Raw genomic sequence first — 18,914 nt, 5'->3', positions numbered from 1 at the left:
AGATGCCATTTGGAGGATTCACTTACACAATAATTGCAAACCATAGTCTCAAATAGCTCCATTTGCATGTGATGCACTATTTATGCTCCACGGCACATGGATACCGATGACAGGGACGCACAACAGCTGAAAAATCATTTTAGGGTGTTGATCTGAAGGCTTTGTTCCCTCTTATGAATCTAAATCTGAATGTAAAGAAGGGGGAAAAGGGGAGAGATGGGAAGACTCCTTTATTAACTGCTCTGAGATTAACCAGTGCATTGACAAGGGCCTAAGAGGTCTGTATGACAGATGTATAAATATAGCTGAGAGAAAGTGAATGCAAATGTCAGCTGTAATCCTTGTGCAATTTACCGTTAGCTGTGGAAAGACAACCCAACCACCTGCCACATTAGCACCAGCCTGGGGTGAGTGGGGGGATTGATCCACATACAGAATCAACATTCATGAAGAGTTTTGTTTGTTTTTTAACTTGCATTGAGATCTTGTCACTTGTGACATTTCATTCATTTGTACTTTATTAGTCAGGACTTAAAAAAAAAAACTTCAAAGCTAATCTTTTAAGCCTACATTTTCAACTGGTTTTATCACTTCTATAAAATGTTTTGATACATCTGCCTGTTTCTGTGCTGCAAATGTCCCTTCAGTCTTTTCTTCCAATTAGCATGTAAGTTTGTGTGTGTGTGATTTCAAATCCTCGTGTTAAATTTGGATTTTTTATTTTATTTTATTTGCACAGAGCTATCCCCTTTATCAGTTTTTAATTTACATTAGCTACCTTTTCTGTCATTTCTACTGAAGCACTTGAAAGTGAATGCTTCTCAAAGGAGTCTAGATAAATAAAGCATGATTGAAGCATGAAACCCAAATGACCAGAAGAATCAGGTGACTTCCAGCCAGGCCATGTCCTCATTTGAAATGAGGTCAAAAGATTCTGAGGCCTTGTTTGGCTGAGAGGTGCACAATATTGATCCGTTTTCCACTTGGCGCTTGGAGGGGGAGCTCCCTTTGGACCTAGGAGACTTCCACATGCGATACCACTAAAAATATCACATTTCACAGATTGAACACATGTTGACACCACACAAATTGCAGTCCCTTTATAACAGGAGTGTTTTTCCTCCCACCCCCCTCATTGAACAGTGTAGCTTTGAAACATTTTGAAAGGCTTTTGTTTGGAATTATTGTGCATGATTTCCCAATTAGTCTGCCAGAAAACTAAATAGAAACTTTTCACTTTTGGGTCATTTAAAATTCAGTTTTGTACCCTTTAAACAGGGAATTCTATCATGCACCAAGCTCTAAAACAAACTACATAAATACTCCAGGAAACCCAGTTAGCGATGGTGAATGAGAAAAAGCACTTCCCCCCTCCCTGATTGTTACCTTTGGCAGGCAGAAGATTTGAGCAGGACGTGAAAATATTTGCCAATTATGGTCTCTTCCCTTCATGAGCCTTTTCCAAGCCAGCTGGACTCAAAACAAGGACAGAACCATGTCCCTTTGTTTGAACATTGGCTGAGGTTTTCTTAGCGAGTCCGCTCACAGTGCTTGGGGTCGTTTTAGTCCATTTCGACATTCGTTAATCATTTCCTGATCTTCAGATGCATCAGCTCACGTTAGCACTTTAATAGGTTTGCACTAGGGATCACATATCCCACCCATCAAGCAGTGTAAAGGTTAAAACCAGAGTTTATTTGGTGAGTCACAGTTGCATAAAATTGCACCCTCCCAGTCATGTTTCAGTGACAACATGCAGATTTGAAGAGATTAGTTTATTTAAGTTTAATTACATTCAACATATTCTAAGACAAGGACAAATGTTAACAGCAATTCAATAAAGTTGTAATGACAAATGACTTTTAAAAGGTGCACCTACAGAATAGGGGGATGTATGTGCATGCACAAAACCCCTTTAAATAAAAGCAGTAGTTGCACCTCCACAGTTCAGTGGTAAACACATTGTACCTGATTTAACACCTGTCACAGCATATAGAACAATTATTGCTTTGATTATTGCTGTAATAAAAGTGAACTATGTGCATTTCTCACAGTAAGTGAAGCAGCATGTAGAACACAGTCTGAAGCTAAACAGTTGCAAGACGCATTTTAAAAAGAACAGTTTGCATAATTATAGATATTGCCACAGCAGGGACTTTGTAGTACATGTTACCAGTTCAAACAGAACCCACCATTCTCAATGTACAAAATTCTAAGACATCCCATTGGTAGGGCATGTAGGGATATTCCTTTTAACACTGATGGGCCAAGTCTGGTTGAAATGTACAATAGAAAAACCTCAAATGTACCATTATAAAGATACAACTCAAGAGAAAGTGTATATAAAGTGAACATTATGGGAATTTGATCATACATCTATAAAAGCATCCCTATGGTAGAACAAGTGTAGTCTAAGACAACTCAAATGTTGAAAGTTTTAAAATCTATTTTGAGTGTAATTGATTGAGCCCCAATACACCAACTTAACTTCTGAAATGACGTTTACAAGCAAGCCAGAGAATTCTTTCAACCAGATCTGGCCCAGTTTTCAGGAAATGTTACTCAAAAACCAATGCTTGATTGAATTTAAAAATCAATGAGTAAATGAATCATTTACCTGGTCCAGTCCATAAGCTCATTGATCCTTCTAGCCTCAGTGTTTGTGTCTTTAGTTTTTGCCTTAACGCCTCTTACAAGAAACCCCAACATTTGTGCACAAGCAGAGTCTCTCTGTTGCCTGTATCCAATAAGCGATTGCCACACTCCTCCCAGCGGCACACTTCTCCCCTCTCCACTATTACAAACTTCCACTCCACATGACTCTCTGCAGGCAGGCTGACCACAGTGGCCCAAAACCCATCTTTCACCTTTTCTAGGGGAACAAAATCCTTCCAGTTCCCCAACTCAAAATGGTTTCCTGCGATAGCCACTTTCTGGTATGGAGAGTGCGTGAGATAGTGGATCTGGAAGGTCACGCTGACATTTTGGGGCATAGGCTGAACTGCCAGCACCCTCTTGCCAGGTTCTGTGGCTTCGTCAGAAAGGGGAACCGTGTTGTCTTCTTCACACTCATTGACAGGTGGAACATCTGCATGTGTGCAAGTGACATCTACAGAAGAGGAAACTTGAACATTTTCTATAGACACTGGATTGATTTGTGAACTGGGAGGTTTCATCCAAGGAAGGACTTGATCAGTACCATCTGTGATCCACTCATTGTTGTCCATAGTTGCCTCCATGATATTAATTTCTGTGGTTTTGTCCTCTTCCTTGCCTTCTACCTCACGCTTACCTTCAATGACTATCTTTGTGCCCATATTTCCCAGGTCTACATTCAAGCAAAAATCAGTGGTTGCATCTTTTGCAAGTTTCCCAACTGTTGTGTTGAAACTTTCAATCTCCCAGCATGTCTCACTGACTGTACAAGAGTCATCATTGGCTTCATCGGTGTTCTTGATGTGGGGTTGTGAATCATTTGAAGATTCAGGTATTGCATCTGTTGGTTCTTTGATGACAGCACATGACTCAGCCATTGTAGTTTGAAGTTCAGCCTGGCCCTCAGATGGTAGAGGAACAGTCACTGGCAACAAGACTTCAGAGATTAAGGGACTCTCAACATCAGGCAAATCAGGGCTGACGGCCATGCTCGAAATCCCGCTCTCTACTCCAAAATCATACCAAGATAATTTCCATGGATTTTCATAAATCGGTTTGACTTCCTCAGGCTGAGGTTCCACAGTCTCAGCCATGACAGGGGCAGGATCACTAGGGACCTCAAGATCTGCATTTTGCATTTGTTCACCTTCTTGGTCTTGGCAAGACGACAAGACATTGACATCTGGACGAGACGACAAAGATGCAGCAGAACCGACATCACCAACAGCTGCATCAGGTGAAGACAGAATTTCCACATTTTCTTTAGAAACCAGGATGCCATTTATAGTTTCATCAACTTCACCATGAGGACATGCAAGACCACAGAGGGCATCAATTGTTGCTTTACCCAATTCAGAAGTAACGTCATCTTTAATTTTGTCTTCTGGCAGTAGACCAATTAGTGGCAGGGCTTGATATTCATGATTAATAGTTTCTGGCTCAACTGACATACATGATGGGACATGACTTAACACAACAGCAGTTTCCTGTGATTCACTAAATGAAGCCATCTTAACATCCTCAGCATTCTTACTGCAGGTAGAAGAATCTTGTTCAAGTTTCAGTTCTTTGCTAGACAGTAGAACAGCACAGTTAGCTGACAACTCTACAAGATTGTTTTCAGTTGCATCACTATTTGGACTCTGTTTAGAAGTTGCACAGTCAATGGCTGGACTAGTCATATGTTGGTTACTGATGTGCTTCTGCAGTGCCACATTTTGAGAGTCTTCACTGGCAGGGTGTGGTTTATTTAAGCCAGCGATGCCAAGTACTGAAATCTCATCTTCATTTTTGGTAGAGATGGACTCATCCATGTGTACGGCAGGTTCTTCAAAGTAACCCTCAGGCTTGATTGAATCTGAAGTGGCCTGATTTAGTTTATAGTTTCCATTTGAACTCACTGAAGCATTTTCTTCAAGGCACATTGGACTGTTCAAAGCACACAGATTTTCTTCATCCTTACAGGGAATTTCAGTTGACACATCTTCCACAGTCACCTCCTCTTCCTGTGATCTTTGTACCTAAACAGCAAAAAATTTACACCCAATTAGTTACAGGCCAAGTATACCACAGTGCAATTGGTCTCCCACCAACATCAGCTCATGACAATTGTCTAAATTTGGTACTCACCTTTTCTTCATTTGCAAGATTCTCAGAAACCACTACAGGCTCCAAGGACCCATTATGTTTTCCCTCTGCATCATTTGGCCTTTCAACAAGATTATGTTTGTAGCCTTCATCTTCCACATTCAAATTCCCAACTTCACAAGTGCCATCTTGCAGGCTCTTAATGGTCTCCTCCACATCTGTTTGAGTAACACCGGAAGTGTCCTCCACCTTCGAGGCATTCTGGAGTTTCTCTGGTTTTACTTCTTTAAGCGGACTAGAAGACCGAGGACTTTCCTTAGCAGTGGCACGGCGATTCTTCAGTTTACGGCGACTTCGAATTACAGCTCCATCCCCCGCATTTGAAACCTCCTTAAACACATCTAGAAAACAAATGGAACCCATTTTAACTTCAACAGATGTTTAGGTTGCAATCTTGAGGCTACAACTTCAGATGTGGTGACTGAACTTTAACTTAACCCATGTATTCAACTCAATCTACATCAAAAGTTGGCCAGTTTCAGATTTGTGATGATGTCAAAGTTTCTAGAAGAATAAAGTTGAGCATTAAGTTTAAAATATCACCAACTCCTAATTATGATGCAAATAATTTAAACAAGAGCAAATGAAAGTTATTTGCTCCTTTAAACAAGTCAATTACATCATTTATTTTCCATGCATTTATAAAAATCAGTATTCAATTTGATTAAAACTGCAAGTTTATAAAATATTGCCATTGCCCAACTTTTAACATCTTTAGCAAATATCTGCACAATTATGATGGAAGGGCATCAAAGGTGAGGACAAACTTTTTTTTGGAAGCAAATTGTGACTTCAGGTTCTTTTCAGGAATGACAAGTTAGGTCTACATTAAAGAAATAAACTCGCATGTTAGGATATTTTTTAATCATACTGGGTCCTTTTGACAAAATGTTTGACCCAGTCTGTTTAATATGCAAATGTTATTTGCCCAGCTTTGAAAAAAGATAATCTGCATTTTGTCTTTTTAAAACTTAATGTTTGCCTTTGTATTCCAGACCACAAAATAAATGGATTTAAATCAAAAAGTGAGCCACAGTTTGCTTCAATTGTTTGCCAAGTGAAGGCTCTGTATGGCATTTGTCCTGGGGTGGGTTTTCACATGATTGCATGATTTGGTCATTAAATATTTTCTGAGCAACAAGAAACATTAGCTAGAAATATTAGCTAAAATATTCCATATTTACTTGAAAAGTTAATATGAAAGTTACTAGTAAGTCACAGGAGCTGTTATCAAAAAGTTATTTGAAAAAAAACTTAACTGAAACCAAAATAAATTCATTCTAGATGAATGGTTTACTAAATTTAGCATCAATGGTTGCAACTTTGACAGAGGCATAATCTTAATTGCACTACAGCATTTGTCAAATGAATTTCTTTTAAAAAGAGGCCATTACATCTACAACAGTTTACTTTGAAAAGTTGTAATCAATATCGTTTTCCTTAAGCATTTGAAATGCACATCTTCATAGAGGAAGTGAATAACTTCAGGTTTAAGGAGATCAAAGGAGAAGCCCAAGTTGTGTCCGTGCCAACTCACAGGACTATAGGGGAAAAACATTAATAGTTTGCCCCGGATTGTCAGTTAAAATTAGTAGTTAATACTACGAGGAAATTAAGAAACCTTTCACCACTTCCATCATGCTCAGAGACAAGCGGGATAGAGTTGTAGGGTACAAATGACCCATGTAGTTCAAAAGACATTTAAACAAAAACCTATAATATTTTTTTGTTACCTTTAAAAGGCAACAGTTTTTTGTTTTCCTCCTCGCCACCAGTGACTGTACCTGTTGACTCCACACGGCTGCGTGCCTCATGCTCCGGACTCGGCTCCTTCTCCGGCTGCACCGCGTCTCTAGGCGCACCCTGGCTGCTGCTGCTGCCGCCGCTCACGTCTCCGGCTCCGGGTCCAGCCTCGGCCTTCCTCCGCTTCCCCTTCACGGTCCGGTAGATAATGAACCCTGCCACTACTGATACCACGGCAATCACAGCCACGGCCACGGCGGGTCCGTGGCGCCCGATCATGCAGAACAGCGAGGGCAGGTCCGTGCGTTTCTCCATCGGGTTGTTATGTTTCAGCTGCATTACAGTGTTCGACTAAACCCGAGTCCCGTTTAAACGCGTGTAGATGCCTCCTGCAGCAGACAGCCGTGGATCCCGGCTCCTGTCTGCCCCAGCAGTCAGTGAATGGAAGCTCCTAATTGCTCCTAAAAAGCTGTGAGTGGCTGCAGGTGCGATCAGCTCATTGGCTGAACTTAGTCACGGGGAACTGATTTCATTGATGAAATAAATGAAAGAACTGGCGTTTAGGAATCACTCCACTGTGTGCAAATTGTGTCTCATTAATTATTCCATCAATTTTCATCAAAAGTAAGACTTCTTTTGAATTTGATACACAATTTATTCAGATGTTATCAGTTCATAGTTAATTTAACGACAGGTGACGTCATGCTTTTAGAAAAAAAAAATAAATAAAGCAAAAGGTAAAATATTAGACCTTCTATAGTAGCCCAAAAATTATGTATTTGATAAAATAAAAAAAATAAAAAACTAACCAATTGCAAATCTGGCAAGAGTAAATGATGAATAAAGACTATTTAAAATTTTACTGCGCATCTGTTGATATCAATAGTCACATAAAGACGTTTAGGTCTGGAAGAGCGATATCATCCTCCCAGTCAAACAGCTCCACCCAGTGGAGTTCTGTGGTAATTACCAGAAACTTCCTGAAGCCTCTGGAGCGCCTCCTCTAGAATATAAAGCTGGGACAGCCCCACTGCCTGACAGAAAGCTGCACAAGAAACACAGGAGTGAAGAGACGCCTGAACAACAAGAAGACTCAAAACTAAACAGAAGGAAGATGCTGTGCTCTCATGGATTCCCGTCTGCCCTCAGTCCATTCATGGACTTCTCCTGGCCTGTTCGCAGTCTGTGGCCAGAGGTCAGACCTCTGTTCTACCAGCAGCATGTCATGCAGAGAGACCTACAGGAGCTGTGCAGCAGTCTGCAGCTGATGGACAAACTTCAACGCCAGATCCTGGAGGACACAGAGCCTTTCAGGAGCAGCGCGGCTCTGCAGCCAGTCTCCTACCAGCTGGACAAAGAGGGAGAGCACTTTGGCCTAACCCTGGACACTCAGGGCTTTTCTCCAGAAGATCTGTCAGTCCGGCAGGTGGGCAGGAAGCTGAGAGAGTCAGCGGGAAGATGGAGAAGAAACAAGAGGACGGGAAAGGCTCCTACTCCTACAGCCTGCAGGAGTTCAGACAGGAGTTTGATCTGCCTGAAGGGGTGAACCATGAAGACGTCAGCTGCCACCTTTCTCCTGATGGAAAGCTCCACATCCAGACGGCCAAAGTTCCTTGTATCGAGGGAACAGAGAGAGAGCTGACTATCAAGAGGAGCTCAGAGGAGGAACCACAGCAGAGTGTGTGTTCACAGGAAAAGGACAGCAGAGCAGAGAAAGAAATATAATCTCGTTTTAGTTGTTTGTTTTTAAGTGCTGATTTTGTACTTTTAATTGTTTGGGGGAAAAAGCCTTTTTAAATAAAGTTTAAACTTTGTTTTAAGAAATAAGTCATGGTTACTTACTTTTGTCCCACCATCTTCCATTATGAAATACTAATTTATGTACATTTTGAAACATAACATTTTGAAAATGTTTTTATTTTGCAGTAGAGGTAAATATAAACACAAGGGAACAATTTATTTAAACCTGAAAATTTGAAAAGTCAAGCAACATGATGATCAACTTTCAATGAAGACATGTGCTTTTCTTTCTTTTTTTTTTACTACAAAAATCTCACTTGTGTTAAAATAAAAATAAGATATCCAGCTTATAAATGAAGACTGTTTAAGTCCAACCAATTGTGAAATTCACTTAAACATGAAATTAAAATCCTACGCATCTGAAATAAAAGTAAAAACAAATAAAAACAGACCAAATCTGTGACAAATATGTGTTGAAAAAATAACAAAATGTGAAAATTCTCATGGAGTCATGAGTAAGAATGTCCAACACATTCATCCATCTGCCCATGGTATGTTGCTTTGCAAAGTTTGAGTCCATTCTGAGGTCTCCCCAGGGTAGTAGTCCCTCAAGGAAGTTGAGGGTCTTCTCTGAGGTTTCTTCCAAGTGGACTTACTTACTTTTGTAAGTAAGTCCACTTAATGTGCCTGGAAAACCTTGGCGGTACCAACAGGTCATCCTGATCAGATGCTCTAATCACCACAACTCATTCTATAGTGGAAACAAAGCTGGTCTGAAATTGTAATGAAACTGGGTGCAAATGTAGAGATGACAAAAACATCCATTAGATACAAGCTAAAAATTCATACCATGAGTCCATCCATCCATCTTCTTTACACCCTTATCCCTTAGTGGGGTCAGGAGAGGTGCTGGTGCCTCTCCAGCTAATGTTCTGGGTGAGAGGCAGGGTACACCCTGGACAGATCACCAATCTGTCACAGGGCAACACAGAGACACACAGGACAAACAACCATGCACACCTAGGGAGAATTTAGACAGACCAATTAACCTAACAGTCATGTTTTTGAACTGTGGGAGGAAGCCAGAGTACCCAGAGAAAACCCACACATGCACAGGGAGAACAAGTAAACTCCATGTAGAAAGTCCAGGGCCAGGAATTGAACCCAGAACCTTGTTGCTGCAAGGCAACAGCTCTACCAACTGCACTACTGTGCAGCCCACATACCATGAATAATTCAATAATTTCACTTTAAGCTATTATGTTGAGATGGGTTTATGCTAAAATATGATTAAACAGTGTCTCTTTATATGTTACAAAAGAAAAATCATGAGTTTATGAAACAGCCTGCAGTATAAACTGTTACAGCAGTGCTTAATGTATAATGGTGATCCTTAAATAAAGAACACAAGATTTACATGAACAAAGTGGATTTTAACACTGTAAACACTTTATTTTTTAGAAGATTTCATAAATCATATTAAACATAGTTTTATTTATGGATTACTTTAGTTTTATATATTCCTCATATGTCTTCTGTTAAATTATCATTTTAAACTTTCAATTTTTCACAACACAAAGCTAAAAAAATAAAACAAAAAATGACAAAATCAACCATAAATGGTATTAATCCTAATTTTGACAAAGTATTTTCTTCAATGCAAAAAGTAGAAAGCCAACATTGAAAAACAAGAAAACTTGTTATTGGCACATAAACATGTATGTGAGCCCATGTTTTCAGGTTTGTTTATGATCCATTGTGTGTTTCTGCTCTGCTGTCCTTTTCCTGTGAACACACACTCTGCTGTGGTTCCTCCTCTGAGCTCCTCTTGATAGTCAGCTCTCTCTCTGTTCCCTCGATNAACTTTGAAGCTTCTGATTGTAAAACATTGTGGAAATGTGCAAGAGGCGTGGATAATTTTGCAAGTCACTGTATTTTCATATAAACTTTTGTAGCCTCAGTTAAATATGCCTTGACAAATCACTCACAACAGAACCATTACACGGTTAATCTCATTTTGGTTTCCCATTTGGCTTGTACCATGCCAATATTTGCCTGTAGAGCATAGATGCAAATCAAATCTGCTTCTGAGAAATCACAGAGCAACATTAGTCAGTGTTCACTAAAGATAATACGCCCTCCTTGTGGGTGTTTTCTCCTCATTATCTAATGAGGAGTCAAAGAGACGCATGCTCGTTGTGCACAAGCTGCCTCATCTGGGACGCGTTGCTCAGCTGCTCCTGGCACAGCACTAGAGGAGCACTTGATAGATGTACAGTTAGAGGATGTGCTGTTGCAGTATAAGGGATATTCAACAGGTGGGCCCTGAAATGACCGATTCATAACCACATCAGACAGCAGAAGACTGGAGACTTGGCTTTTTATTTTTCCTTTCTTGTTTTCCAGCTGCTCCAGTGAGATTTCAACCAGTGGTAAGTAATACGTATGAGAATAGTGACAATACTTGACAAAGCAAGTGTAGAGAGGAATACTTATATCAAATGACAGACAAAGGGGTTGCCTTTTGTATAATATTTTCTTCAGGGGCTCAGGTATTCAGCTGTACTGGATGAAGTTCAGAGTGTCAACAAGAACAGATAATAACCCCCACTGGACAGTCACCAAGGGAACAGAAACTCCAGAGCGTTAAAGGGGATTTGCAAAATCTGATCTATCCCACTGTTGTGTTTCCTGTTAAGAGAGAGCGGATATAATGTTATGACGTTATCTGTTTTGATTATTTATATATTCATATGAAACTCTGCTTTTTGTGCAGGTTTTTGGCTTGTGCAACGATGGGAAAATTCTGCAAATGCAACGGGAGACTATTATGCATGTGCTTGCTGCCATGTATGATGACTGGACACCTTGTGATTTACATCATGGTGACCATATTTGTCACCATTTCTTACGCTCCTCCAAAAGTAATCATTCACTACATTGCTCCGGGGATTTCAGTCAATTCCTCCACCCTGGCCTCACACCCACTTGGTCCTTTCTGGAACCTTCGCCTGGAGGACAGTGCACTGTGGAACCAGTTGCAGCACACCTGGGACCGTCAGCACAATCCGATATTAAGGGGAAACCTAACTGGGATGCAGAGAAGCCCAAAAGGTCAGCATTTCACTGAAATTGAGGATGATTGTCTATCAGACTGCATGTCACAGAAGTGTTCAGTTCCTAGTGTGAATGACTTCAACAGCATGCCAGAGCAAATTAGAGCATTTATCAAGTCAATGCACTGCAGGAAGTATCCTCTTCTTATCAACCAGCCTGGTATGTGTCAGAGGAACAATGATACCACCAGGGTGGGGTCTCCAATGCTCCTCATCGCTATCAAATCACAAGTGGGGAACTTTGAAAACCGACAGGCCATACGTGAAACATGGGGACGCAGCGGACGGGTGAGGGGGGAGTTCAATACAAAAGGGGGATTAGTGCGCACGGTTTTCCTGCTCGGAAGGCAGGACTCGAGTACAGGCCCTTACCCAGACCTGAACAACCTTCTGGAACTTGAGAACGAGAAGTACGGAGATATTCTGCAGTGGGATTTCAGGGATACGTTCTTCAATTTGACCTTGAAAGACTTGCTGCTGTGGAGTTGGTTCAAGCAGTACTGCCCTACCGCCACTTTTGTCTTCAAAGGGGATGATGATGTTTTTGTTCGGACAGATGCCCTTCTGAGTTACCTGCATAAAAAAGTGGAGGAGCACAAGCTTTGGAGAATCTATACTAATGAAACAGACATGAATTTGTTTGTCGGCGACGTGATCAGCAACGCAATGCCGAACCGTGAGCCATCCATGAAATACTACATACCGGAAAGTTTTTACAAAGGTGTATACCCACCTTACGCCGGTGGAGGAGGAGTAGTATATTCAGGCTCACTCGCCTTACGTTTACGGGAGGTGTCTGAAAGGGTTCGCCTTTTCCCTATTGATGATGTCTACCTTGGGATGTGCCTAAACAGACTCGGGCTTTCTCCAGTCCACCACCCGGGTTTCTTAACATTTGATCTCCCCGCTACAGACAGAAACAATCCGTGTGCGTACAGATCTGTTCTACTCGTTCACAGACGGAATCCAAAGGAAATGCTGACCCTATGGAAACAGCTCCAGAACCTGCCTGCTCAATGCTGAGTCTCATTTGCAAAGCAAATAGGATTTAGTAAGTACCAGACGACTGCGGCCACTATACTAATTTGAAAAAAATTACACACTGTGGCCAGGAGGCAGTGCATGGTAAGGTCACCTTTAATTAACCTTTCCTGTGGAGAATTATGTAACTCCCAGGAGGAGACTGATCTACCTCAGAAGGTACTTTATTACACGAACATTACAGAGCAATAACACACCTCAAACTCTCGTTTTTGTCATTGCTTGTGCGAATGTGCCCTATTTTATCTAAAAACACTTCTCCACTATTTTAGAAAGATAAAGGTTTATAAATGAATAGACTGAAGTATGCTTTATGTGCAAATAAAATTGTTTAAACATACGTTGCTTATGGAAACTTTGTGTGCTGCCCTTGTTAATTTTGAGCCGTTGATGATGCATCAATCTTTTTTTTTTGTTCTGCACTGTCAACATACTTAGTAAGTTTAATAAGATTCGCAATACAAGAATTGTATTCACACATTTTAATTTGTTATATATTATCTTTAATCTTCAATGTGAATTTTTATGTTTTTTATTTTTTGCTTTTAATTATAAGGACAAGAAGGAGGTTTGGAGGAGTCAAGGCAAAGCTTTAAAATATCTTAACCAGGTGGAGTCAGTGCCATGATATAGGCTATTTCAGTTCAGTTTGTAATGATGATTTACACAAAGGCCCCTAGAGAAGGACAGCTGAAGCTTTCTAAGGAGAAAAATAACAAGATTTGATTCTGTCAGTGGATAGAGAAGTAGGTGAGAGATTGTGTGTTGTATACACAAGTTGCAACAGAATGCTTTGATTTTATCTTGAGACACCAAATATTTTCAATAAATTGTTTCTTATATTGTGATTTTAAGATGGTGGTCATGTTATGTTGCACTTTCTCAGACCCTAAAAAAGTCTGAAAAAATATGAAAATATTTTTTTGTGTACATTTTCATAACTAGAATAAGACATTGTTCAGAGCTATGCAATTCCTTCCCTTGCATATCCACACTATTCTCTCTCTCATCTTCTGTCTGTGACACTAAATACCATACTTGTCTAGCCATAGCTATTGATCGACGTACTAATACGCAGACAATGGGTTTGGAGTAATGCACTCACAAGATATAAGTCCATCTGATGACCACAGGAGAACCATTACTAAGCTGATAACCACTTAGGAGAAAACATCGAGAAGCAATTAGCTTTGAACACATTTACGGCAGTCTTAATTATTTGTATCATCTGAAATGTATTTTCTTTTTCGCAGTTGAAAACCTAGCTGTTGATAGAGTTAATACACACCTAAATCTAATATGAAGTTTGTATTATGCTCTCATTGAAGACTGGCAAGTCTGGCAAAAAAAAAAAAAAAATCTTGAAAACACAGCAATGATGACATATCTTCCTCTTTCTATAGTATCAGCACCACCTATCAAAGAAATATGATACTACAATTTGATTTCTGTCCATTTATAACGGTGGCCACACACCAATACTTGTTCACACATTTGAGCCAAATGGCAAAAAAAAAAAGAGAGACCAATTGATCTTGCAGTCATGTACTTGGATGCTTGGAGGAATATCCAAGCATGCATTGGGAGAACATTCAGACACATTGTGAGATAAACACTCAGGACATTTATTACTGAGAGGCAACAAAGGCATGGGCAGCCCCAGAGTCATATTACTTAAATAAAAATGTAATACAACTTGAGCTTTCCATATATGTTTATGGAATATCTGAGATGTATATAAAGGAAATAATGACAACAAAACTACATGTTTGTCATTAGGCCAAAGCTACATTCTTTGCTTTTTACCTGCACCATAAAAGGTCCTTCAACTTAATATAGAAAGACATAAACAAGTAAAAATAAGCAAACTACTTTGACAATACTAAACGAGTTACATAACAGATATTTAGGAAATTTCATAAGCTGTCCCACTTTCTGTAGATTTTGCGATAAAGTTATTTAGATTATTACAAAAATTGATTGGAATAGGAAAAGTTATGGGAACTTGATGTTGGTTAATCATTGGTAAATTTAGTTTACCAATGATTTACTGATAACTGAAACACAAACAATGAATCCATGTATTGTGAAATAATTATATTTAACTAGATTAAAATGAAGGAGGTTAATGATCATGAAATTGTATAAGCAAAAAATAGAAAAACTGAAAGACGTCCATTGTTTAATTGGATGTCTACCAAAGATTATTAACAGTGTCGTGGAAAATTGACTTTCAACCTCAACAAAGATTGTATAAAATAATATATTTTTAAATGAAATATAGATTTTGAAAATAAGCACAACTTGGAATATGAAACAGTTAATGATCATGAAAAAAAGTCTGATGTGCCTATTATATGAAAAATATCATACACAAATAAATTATATCAAGAGATACAAAAGGTAAAAGGAAAATTCCCTCATGTGAAACTGCTCCACCAAGTTTAGCTCTGTGGTAATTAAGAGAAAATTCCTGGGGAATCTTGTAGTGCCTCCGGTTAATAAAATAATTGACTCAGTTAACATTATGTTTTAGAACAACTGCTGGAAAAAATTAGCAAAATGTTTTTTTACAATATAAACAAAAGAAGTAGTTTGTATTAATAGTGATATATTTTAAGAAGAGAAAAAGAAAAAAAACATATATATGTGAGACAAATTATCGCTGTCAACAGAAATATCACAGACAAGACAGATAATGTGAAACAGCTCCACCTAGTGGAATTCAGTAGTAATTACCAGAAACTTCCTGAAGCCTCTGGAGCGCCTCCTCTAGAATATAAAGCTCGGACAGCCCCACTGACTGACAGAAAGCTGCACAAGAAACACAGGAGTGAAGAGACGCCTGAACAACAAGAAGACTCAAAACTAAACAGAAGGAAGATGCTGTGCTCTCATGGATTCCCGTCTGCCCTCAGTCCATTCATGGACTTCTCCTGGCCTGTTCGCAGTCTGTGGCCAGAGGTCAGACCTCTGTTCTACCAGCAGCATGTCATGCAGAGAGACCTACAGGAGCTGCGCAGCAGTCTGCAGCTGATGGACAAACTTCAACGCCAGATCCTGGAGGACACAGAGCCTTTCAGGAGCAGCGTGGCTCTGCAGCCAGTCTCCTACCAGCTGGACAAAGAGGGAGAGCACTTTGGCCTAACCCTGGACACTCAGGGCTTTTCTCCAGAAGATCTGTCAGTCCGGCAGGTGGGCAGGAAGCTGAGAGTCAGCGGGAAGACGGAGAAGAAACAAGAGGACGGGAAAGGCTCCTACTCCTACAGCCTGCAGGAGTTCAGACAGGAGTTTGATCTGCCTGAAGGGGTGAACCATGAAGACGTCAGCTGCCACCTTTCTCCTGATGGAAAGCTCCACATCCAGGCGGCCAAAGTTCCTTGTATCGAGGGAACAGAGAGAGAGCTGACTATCAAGAGGAGCTCAGAGGAGGAACCACAGCAGAGTGTGTGTTCACAGGAAAAGGACAGCAGAGCAGAAACACACAATGGATCATAAACAAACCTGATAATATGGACTCACATACATGTTGATGTGCCAATGTGATGATTTTATATTAAGAAAATTTAGATCACTATATCAGAAAATAACATGCTAACATGTAGAACATAATGGTATTAATAAATGGAAGCATGTGTTCACTGTTGTTTGGCATACACTTGAAAATAAAATTTGAAAATTGGCGTCAAATAAGTATGAGTGCATGTTTTAATTTACAATATGAGAACTTTACATTAAATAAAAATCAATGTTTTGCATTTTGAAAATTTAGCTACTTTAAGAATGACCACCATTAAACTACCAGAAATTTCTAAATATAAAATAAGGAATAATCAAGTATTGTCTTCAAAATTTTAAATATAACTGAAACAAATAATATCTGTGAAATTACATGAAAATGTAAAAATATGTGGATGAAATATGAACAAAGCTCTGAATGTTTAAGATATTGAAAAGAAGAAAAAAACATAAAGACGAGTACAGCTCAACTGGTAACATCTTATTTATTGTCATATTATAAATATACATATAAACAGGCAACAAGATTTTATTAAACAAAGAACATCTCTCATACTTAAAATCACATTAATAACATCATACCTAACATCTTTCAGTGAAAATATTGCATTAGTCATCATAATTAATTTATTAAATATATTTCTTAAATATTTTACAGATTTATAAAAATATACACAACCAGTTTATTAAATTATTTATAACAGAGATTTCTCAAAAAATATTGCATGAAAGCATGCCTGGTGCTTATTAATGTTCTTTAATGTAACAAGAAATAAGATTTTATCGTTTGAGAAATACAGACGTAATGATTCTATAGATGTTTGTTTCAATCAATATTATATACGCAGAAGACAATTATTGATTTCGGTCTATGTTCACTTTATATGTAGTTTGTTCTGCTTTTTTACTACTGAGATGCACATTTTAGTTTTTAAAAAATATTCTAATTCATGATCATATTCCCAGTGTGTAGATGAAAAATGCACACAAAGTACTTAATAAACAACAATCAAATTTGATTTTCAAAAGTGTTTCCCCAAACACTGAGAAAACATTTTATTTTCTACATGATGAAATGTTATTTCTGTTATAATATACTAAGACAAAATACACCAACAGAACCACTATTATTCTACTGTTATTATTATTACTGTTATTATTATTCTACTATTATTCTTTTCCATTTACTCTATTATTCTTTCATTTAACAAAGTTTTCTGAGGACAAATACAGTAATGCACAAAAACAACATTAATCCACACAAGACTATTATCAATGAAATATAAAATCATCACATTGGCACATCAACATGTATGTGAGTCCATATTATCAGGTTTGTTTATGATCCATTGTGTGTTTCTGCTCTGCTGTCCTTTTCCTGTGAACACACACTCTGCTGTGGTTCCTCCTCTGAGCTCCTCTTGATAGTCAGCTCTCTCTCTGTTCCCTCGATACAAGGAACTTTGGCCGCCTGGATGTGGAGCTTTCCATCAGGAGAAAGGTGGCAGCTGACGTCTTCATGGTTCACCCCTTCAGGCAGATCAAACTCCTGTCTGAACTCCTGCAGGCTGTAGGAGTAGGAGCCTTTCCCGTCCTCTTGTTTCTTCTCCATCTTCCCGCTAACTCTCAGCTTCCTGCCCACCTGCCGGACTGACAGATCTTCTGGAGAAAAGCCCTGAGTGTCCAGGGGTAGGCCAAAGTGCTCTCCCTCTTTGTCCAGCTGGTAGGAGACTGGCTGCAGAGCCACGCTGCTCCTGAAAGGCTCTGTGTCCTCCAGGATCTGGCGTTGAAGTTTGTCCATCAGCTGCAGACTGCTGCACAGCTCCTGTAGGTCTCTCTGCATGACATGCTGCTGGTAGAACAGAGGTCTGACCTCTGGCCACAGACTGCGAACAGGCCAGGAGAAGTCCATGAATGGACTGAGGGCAGACGGGAATCCATGAGAGCACAGCATCTTCTTTCTGTTTAGTTTTGAGTCTTCTTGTTGTTCAGGCGTCTCTTCACTCCTGTGTTTCTTGTGCAGCTTTCTGTCAGGCAGTGGGGCTGTCCCAGCTTTATATTCTAGAGGAGGCGCTCCAGAGGCTTCAGGAAGTTTCTGGTAATTACCACAGAAATCCACTGGGTGGAGCTAATTTACCAAATTTTTCACATCTCCCTTCTGCTGTTTATTGCAACGATCATCTCTCTAATCGTGTTTACTTTAGAAAGCTTGCAGCAATAACAAAAGTTCCACATAAGTGTTTACAATACACACTATTTGAACCTGTTAATGAAGTACTAGTTCAATGATTATTACAAATAGGAAAGCATAGTTTTTGTTAAAGAAATTTCTGAATATAAACATATTGTGCTATACCAGATTTCACACAATATATTCACCAAATAATTCTTTTAACAGTTTCCTTTTAAATTTTAATCCGTAGTTTTTATGGTCCTGCATAGAAAGAAAATCATATCTAAAGAGTCCTTTTGGGTGCTGTATTACCTGTACACAAATTTGTATCTTGGCTTTTCTTTAACATTAAATCAAAACATAAATTAATCAATGAAGTATATAGTTCAATATCTTCGTAACTTTTTATAAGTTTTATATTGATTCTCATGCAAGCATACAATTCTTTCTGTTGTTGTTGTATGAATTAACCTCAAACCAGCATTTTTTTAATACATCAAACGTTTTATATGACATATAAATAAAATCAATTTTGTCTTTGATTAAAAACGTACTAAACATGATTAAGGAAGTGATCCTTGAAATTAGCCCTAGGAGAAACACATGATAAATTGGGTGAAGTAGCTCCACCCAGTGGAGTTCTGTTGTAATTACCAGAAACTTCCTGCAGCCTCTGGAGGGCCTCCTCCTTTGCCCATGACTTTAGCTTACTTTAATTTAGGAACAAAAATATTCAGGGAACTTATGAGGCAACATTCCAGTAAATAATGGAATATATA

At 39.1% G+C, this 18,914-nt stretch overlaps 4 protein-coding genes and 1 pseudogene across 6 annotated transcripts in view; 3 read left to right on the top strand and 2 right to left on the bottom strand.

Annotated features, from left to right (window-relative positions):
• Nucleotides 1-2,399: 2,399 nt before the first annotated feature.
• On the bottom strand, nt 2,400-6,988 carry stbd1 (starch binding domain 1). The gene is made up of 3 exons (XM_015034999.1): nt 6,588-6,988; nt 4,786-5,144; nt 2,400-4,676 (listed from the first exon to the last, which is right to left on the bottom strand). The coding sequence occupies exons 1-3, from the start codon at nt 6,883-6,885 to the stop codon at nt 2,691-2,693; spliced, it is 2,643 nt and encodes an 880-aa protein (XP_014890485.1). The 5' UTR covers nt 6,886-6,988; the 3' UTR covers nt 2,400-2,690.
• Nucleotides 6,989-7,093: 105 nt separating this feature from the next.
• Nucleotides 7,094-8,271, top strand: LOC106949024 (heat shock protein 30-like; annotated as a pseudogene).
• Nucleotides 8,272-9,778: 1,507 nt separating this feature from the next.
• Nucleotides 9,779-18,077, bottom strand: LOC106949033 (heat shock protein 30-like). 2 transcript variants are annotated; one of them, XM_015034998.1, is made up of 2 exons: nt 17,381-18,077; nt 9,779-10,111 (listed from the first exon to the last, which is right to left on the bottom strand). In XM_015034998.1, the coding sequence occupies exons 1-2, from the start codon at nt 17,914-17,916 to the stop codon at nt 10,033-10,035; spliced, it is 615 nt and encodes a 204-aa protein (XP_014890484.1). In that variant the 5' UTR covers nt 17,917-18,077; the 3' UTR covers nt 9,779-10,032. The 2 variants fall into 2 exon arrangements, with proteins under 2 accessions (XP_014890484.1, XP_014890483.1); XM_015034997.1 differs by lacking the exon at nt 9,779-10,111 and having other exon boundaries at nt 17,258-18,077.
• LOC106949031 (N-acetyllactosaminide beta-1,3-N-acetylglucosaminyltransferase 2) lies at nt 10,522-12,957 on the top strand. Its single transcript, XM_015034993.1, has 2 exons — nt 10,522-10,718; nt 11,063-12,957. Exon 2 carries the CDS (start codon nt 11,082-11,084, stop codon nt 12,423-12,425), a length of 1,344 nt encoding a protein of 447 aa, XP_014890479.1. The 5' UTR covers nt 10,522-10,718; nt 11,063-11,081; the 3' UTR covers nt 12,426-12,957.
• LOC106949032 (heat shock protein 30-like) overlaps nt 15,138-18,914 on the top strand; it is a 7,258-nt gene continuing 3,481 nt past the window's right edge. The window contains exon 1 of one of the 2 annotated variants that reach the window (XM_015034995.1): nt 15,138-15,862. In XM_015034995.1, the coding sequence (XP_014890481.1) occupies nt 15,327-15,862 (536 nt within the window). In that variant the 5' untranslated portion in view covers nt 15,138-15,326. Of the gene's footprint in view, nt 15,986-18,914 lie in introns of those variants that run through there. The other variant, XM_015034994.1, reaches the window with a different exon arrangement.

This window comes from Poecilia latipinna, unplaced genomic scaffold (genome assembly GCF_001443285.1).
Source record: "Poecilia latipinna isolate Pla-1442-1.1 unplaced genomic scaffold, P_latipinna-1.0 Scaffold320, whole genome shotgun sequence".
Taxonomy (NCBI): Eukaryota; Metazoa; Chordata; class Actinopteri; order Cyprinodontiformes; family Poeciliidae; genus Poecilia; species Poecilia latipinna.
This window is presented reverse-complemented; position numbering and strand designations above follow the sequence as displayed.

What these genes read in the sequence shown, in the direction of transcription:
- stbd1 (XM_015034999.1), bottom strand. Translation starts at nt 6,885, where the DNA reads ATGCAGCTGAAACATAACAACCCGATGGAGAAACGCACGGACCTGCCC. An exon ending in CAGCCGTGTGGAGTCAACAG is followed by an intron (nt 5,145 to 6,587) that starts GTACAGTCACTG and finishes TTTGTTTTCTAG; the next exon opens with ATGTGTTTAAGGAGGTTTCA. An exon ending in ATCTTGCAAATGAAGAAAAG is followed by an intron (nt 4,677 to 4,785) that starts GTGAGTACCAAA and finishes TTTGCTGTTTAG; the next exon opens with GTACAAAGATCACAGGAAGA.
- LOC106949031 (XM_015034993.1), top strand. Translation starts at nt 11,082, where the DNA reads ATGGGAAAATTCTGCAAATGCAACGGGAGACTATTATGCATGTGCTTG.
- LOC106949033 (XM_015034998.1), bottom strand. Translation starts at nt 17,916, where the DNA reads ATGCTGTGCTCTCATGGATTCCCGTCTGCCCTCAGTCCATTCATGGAC. An exon ending in AGAGAGCTGACTATCAAGAG is followed by an intron (nt 10,112 to 17,380) that starts GAGCTCAGAGGA and finishes GACTATCAAGAG; the next exon opens with GAGCTCAGAGGAGGAACCAC.